The 5,530-nt window shown below is 44.1% G+C and overlaps 1 protein-coding gene across 2 annotated transcripts in view; it reads left to right on the top strand.

Moving 5' to 3' along the window:
* rhot1b (ras homolog family member T1) overlaps positions 1–5,530 on the top strand; it is a 35,330-nt gene that overhangs the window by 20,354 nt on the left and 9,446 nt on the right. For both annotated transcript variants that reach the window (XM_037689961.1, XM_037689962.1), the window contains exons 11-14: positions 937–1,021; positions 1,418–1,563; positions 3,417–3,517; positions 3,922–4,052. In XM_037689961.1, coding sequence (XP_037545889.1) covers positions 937–1,021; positions 1,418–1,563; positions 3,417–3,517; positions 3,922–4,052 — 463 coding nt within the window. The remainder of the gene's footprint in view (positions 1–936; positions 1,022–1,417; positions 1,564–3,416; positions 3,518–3,921; positions 4,053–5,530) is intronic.

Below are 5,530 nucleotides of genomic sequence, written 5' to 3' on the forward strand. Positions count from 1 at the left end.
GACAGGGCCAGAGGACCCGAGCCCCACCAGGCAGACACCAGGCCGAGCCGACACACGCCCAAGCGCCCAGCCCCCGATACCAAGGGCCCCAAGCGCGCCGGCAGGCAAGGGCACACCCCACCAGGGGGCCGCGCGATAGGGGCGCGATGCCAAGCACCCCCAGTTGTATCAAAGAGGGGGCAGTCCGAGTCTTGGCCTTTCTTTTGTTTCTTTTAAATGAACAAATAAATGAATGGGGGGAGCAACGTGGATTCTGGGCCTCTCCACTCTTCCTCCAGACTCTGGGACCTTGATTTACAAATTACATGAAATTTACTTTAATACTTGATTTGGTTCTGCTGGAGGTTTCTTTCTGTTAAAAGGGAGTTTTTCCTTTCCACTGTTGCATTTGTGCTTGCTCAGGATGGGTGACTGACGACGTGAAGATTCAACACACTCTGCTGGATTCCTAAGACACTTGAGGTTGTTTCTGGTTCAGGAGTGGCTGGACTCGAGGAATGCAACATTTGCTCATGTCTAGGAGTTAATCAGCTGATTAGGGTGAATTTCTTCACAATATTAAATTTTTTTGACACAAAATTTTGGTTTTTCATTATTTGCAAGCTATAATAATCAAAATTACAATAAATTAAGACATGGGATATTTCACTCTGTCTTTAATGAATTTATATTGAATTCAATTCAGTTTATTTACAGTATATAGTTCCAAGTCACAACAGAAGTCGTCTCAGGGCACTGAACAGAAACATTCACATACATAAAAAGTAAGTTAATAACATTATTTATCTGAGGAGCAGACTGTTTTGAGTCTTCACTTCGTCACAGACTCCCATCTCTATATAATATACAAGTTTCACTTTCTGACACCACTGACTAAAGATTAGTAGTTTTTCACAATATTAAATTTTTTTGAGATGCCCTTGTTCCTGTGTTCAGGTTGAAAGTTCCTCCAGACTGCACCACTGAGCTCAATCACAACGCCTACCTCTTCCTGCAGAGCGTCTTTGACAAACATGACAAGGTACAACCCCGTGTGTCTACTGTCTTTAGTCTCTGCCCTGAAGGCACACCAACAGAAAGCTGCTCAGCACCACAAATACGAACCAACAACACTGCCCCCCCCAGCTGAGGTGCGCTTTAACCTGTTGGCATGGAGGAGGGATTTACAGGAGCATAAGCTCAGGGTCAAAAAGGGAAGTCTGAGAGTGAAAGTAACAGCTTGTGCTAAGTTCTGTCTGTTGTAGGGATTAGTTTCTAATGCTAAATATAAACTTCACTTTGTCATGTTTGTTGTTTCAAGTAGAAACAAGCACAGTTCAAATCTATGTCACAGCTCCAACGAACAAAAAGCTCATTTCTGTTCACTGTTTTTCTTTGAACCCCACTGAGATCATTTATCTTCTTCTTTGGCTCTCAGGACCGTGACTGTGCCTTGTCGCCTGAGGAGCTGAAGGACCTGTTTGATGTTTTCCCCTACATGCCCTGGGGTCCAGATGTTAAAAACACAGTTTGCACCAATGATCAGGGCTGGATCACGTACCAAGGCTATCTCTCACAGTGGACGTAAGTACTACCGCTAGACAGATGTGAAGAAGTGAGTGATTTCCTGGATGTTAGCATGCTTGTTATATTATAAACACCTGAGTTATGATTCAGAGTATTAATGAGTCTTTTGATTTAGTTCTTTATAATATATATTGGGGGTGGGGGGATAGGCTCTGATGGTTGTTTGTGCCTACTCACCAAACAACAGTTGATAGTGTCTGTCTTTCTTGGAGTCCTTAGCAGGGGTGCTGGAAGGTGCCCCAGCTGGGGACCACCTTATTCTGCTGGGGGACTTCAATGCCCACGTGGGTAACAACAGTGTGATCTGGAGGGGTGTGACTGGGGGGAACATCCTCTCTGATCTGAACTCGAGTAGTGTTCTGTTGTTGGACTTCTGTTCTCATCATAATTTGTCCATCACAAACACCATGTTCGAACATAAGGGTGTCCATAAGTGCACTTGGCACCAGGACGTCCTAGGTTGTAGATCAGTGATTGACTTTGTAGTTGTGTCATCTGATTTGATGTCATTTGTTTTGGACACTCGGGTGAAGAGAGGAGCTGAGCTGTCAACTGATCACCACCTGGTAGTGAATTGGATCAGATGGTGGGGGAAGATGCTGGACAGACCCGGTAGACCCAAACGCATCGTGAGGGGTTGCTGGGCATGGCAGAAGAACCCGTCAGAAAGATCTTCAGCTCACACCTCTGGGAGAACTTTAACCACATCCCAGCTGAGGCAGGGGACATCGAGTCCAAGCGGGCCATGTTCCGCGCCTCAATTCAAGTTCAAGTCTACTTTTATCGTTTCCACCACGTGTGGTACATTAAACAAAATTATGTACACAGTGTCCCAGTTACACATAAAAATAGCAAAATAAAACTTATAAAATGAAACAGTAAAATAAGGATCTAAGATATACGCTAAACACTAATAATGTAAAACAATCCGGCGTAAACAATAGCAACACGAACATGAGTCTTTGATGAGCAGATGGGTATGAATGAATACAGCAGCATGAGATAATCAACAGCACGAGATCAGCAGCGCAGATAAGTCACTAAAGTGGCATTACTGTGATTTTTTTTTTCTTTTTTTTCTTACAATGATTATCCTGGTTAGATATTCATGAGTCTAACAGCTTCAGGGTAGAAGCTGTTCCTCAGTCTAGTAGTTCTACACTTAATGCTCCACAACCATCTGCCTCTGTTATTGTTGAGGTAGCTGCCGTGAGCTGTGGCCGCAAGGTTGTCGGTGCTTTTCGCAGTGGCCATCCATGAACTCAGTGGTGGACACCCCAGGTTAGGGAGGCTGCTAAGCTGAAGGAGTCCTGTCAGACCTTGTTGGCTGGTGGGACTCTGGAGGCAGCTGAGGAGTATTGGAGATCCAAGCGGTCTGTGGCTGAGGCTCAAGTTGTTGGAGTTCGGTGAGGCCTTGGATTGAGGCTCTCGGTCGGCTCCGAGGAGATTCTGGCAAACCATCAGGCAGCTGAGGAGTGGAAACCAGCTCTTTACTAACACTGTTCAGTGAAGGTGGAGTGCTGTTGACCTCATTCAGTGGAGGTGGAAGGAATACTTCTCGGACCTTCTCAATCCCACCGACACGTCTTCTATAGAGGAAGCAGAGTTGGGGGACCTCAGGGTTGGTCTGTCCATAACCTTGGCTAAAATGTGTTAAAAATAGTTACTGGGAAACTGTTGATACATTTCACTTATTTAGTTTGCTGCATTCCTTGAGAAATCTAAATCTTGAGGGGGAAAAAAAAAATAAAGTAAAGTTCTCTTAGTTGATATGGGTAAACGTTCCTCAAGAAGCAGCTTTCACAGAGAGCAGAACTTTTAAAAAGATTATTTACTTTGTAATTTTCCAGGTTAACGACTTATCTTGATGTTCAGCGGTGCCTGGAGTATTTAGGATACCTCGGTTACTCAATAATTGCTGAGCAGGAGTCTCAAGCAGCAGGGATTACAGGTACAGATTTTATTTCATCCTGTTTTTCATAAAATATATGAAGAGGAAGTGAGTTTACGTTTAAGGTGTAGATTCTTGTAGAAGTTAGATTTAATCTCATGATCATTCCAAACTAATGTATATAAATTTTATCTGTATTACTCAGAATCGTGTTGTTTATATATGTCATTCTACACAAAACGCTGGAACATTGAGTGTTGTTCAGTTTAAAATCTGTCTTTGTTTTACTTTTTATTGATACTTTTACTCGTCTGCTCTGCGATCAGTTTTTTTTTTTACTTCAGCAGTTTTACAATTAAGTCAGAATGTTGCTGCTGTTACTGTCTGCAGTGTCCAACAACAGTCTTTACCGATCCTCTGTGTGTGTGTGTGTTCATGTATGTGTGTGTGGTTCCCCCCTTCAGTCACCAGAGAAAAGAAGATCGACCTGCAGAAGAAACAGACGCAGCGTAACGTGTTTCGCTGCAACGTCTTTGGAGACGTGGGCAGCGGAAAGAGCGGCTTCCTCCAGGCCTTTCTCGGCAGAAACCTTACGGTGAGCAGAAACATTTCAACGTTCTCAGAGCAACTCACACAAACAAAGAGCTCACCAAGCAGTCACAACACCTTGAAGCCACCGACTGATAAAGTGATTATCTCTGATTATCTCATTACAAGGCACTGGTCAAGGGGTGAGCTATACTTGGCAACAGTCAGCTCTTGAAATAGTTTGTGTGGTGAGCTGGAAACGTGGAGCACAAAGATCTGAGCAGCTTTGGCTTGGACCTAAAGAGCTGGATGAGCATTTTCACAACAACTGGTTTTATGGGATGTTCCTGGAATGCAGCAAATTTATTAAAAATAGAAAACTAAGAAATCACATTTATGTAATTATTTACAGCCTTTGCTTAAAACTTTATTGATCCACCTTTGGCAGCAGTTACAGCCTCCAGTCTTTTTGAAGATGATGCTTCAACATTAGCACCAGTTTGTCCCATTCTTCTTTGCAGTACTTCTCAAGCTCCATCAGGCTGGATGGGAGACGTCTGTGCAGCCATTTTCAGATATCTCCAGAGATGTTCAATCAGATTCAAATGTGGACTCTGGCTTGGCCCCTCCAGGACCTTCACAGAGTGGTCCTGCAGCAGCTCCTTTGAGATCTTGGTCATGTGCTTTGGGTCGTTGTCCTGCTAAAAAATGAACCGTCGCCCCAGTTATGAAGTCAAGAGCTCTCAGGAGCAGGTTTTCATCCAGGATGTACATCGTTGCATTCATCTTTTCCTCCAGTCTGACTGGTCTGCCAGTTGCTGCTGCTGAAAAACATCCCCACAGCATGATGCTGCCACAACCATGCTTCTCTGTAGGGATGGTATTGGCCTTGTTTCCTCCTAACATGACGCCTGGCATTCACACCAAAGAGTTCAATCTTTGTCTCATCAGACCAGAGAATTTAGTTTCTCCTGGTCTGAGAGTCCTTCAGTCCTTTTGTCAAACTCCAGACGAGCTGCCATGTTTCTTTCCTCTCGTCACTCTACCATACAGGCCTGATTGGTGGATTGATGCAGAGATGGCTATCTTTCTGGAAGGTTCTCCTCGCCGCAGAGGAACACTGGAGCTCTAACAGAGTCACCATCTGGTTCTTGGTCACCTCCCTGACTAAGGCCCTTCTCCCAAATCACTCAGTTTAGATGGCCGGCTCTACAAGAGTCCTGGTGGTTCCAAGCTTCTTCCATTTCCAAATGATGAAGGCTCATTGGGACCTTCAAAGCAGCAGAAAATGTTCTGCATCCTTCCCCAGATCTGCGCCTCAACACAATCCTGTCTCAGAGCTCTACAGACAGTTCCTTTGACTTCATGCTCGGTGTTTGTGCTCTGGCATGCACTGTCAGCTGTGGGACCTTCTATAGACGGGTGTGTGTCTCAGAAATCCAGATTTTAGACAGTTTTTTAATAAATATTTAACACAGTATGTTAGACCCAAACATTTGGAGCTGAAGCCTCAAATGTTTTTTAGTTTATATATATATATATATA

This window comes from Nematolebias whitei, chromosome 16 (assembly GCF_014905685.2).
Source record: "Nematolebias whitei isolate Nwh7 chromosome 16, NemWhi1, whole genome shotgun sequence".
NCBI classification, from domain to species: Eukaryota; Metazoa; Chordata; class Actinopteri; order Cyprinodontiformes; family Rivulidae; genus Nematolebias; species Nematolebias whitei.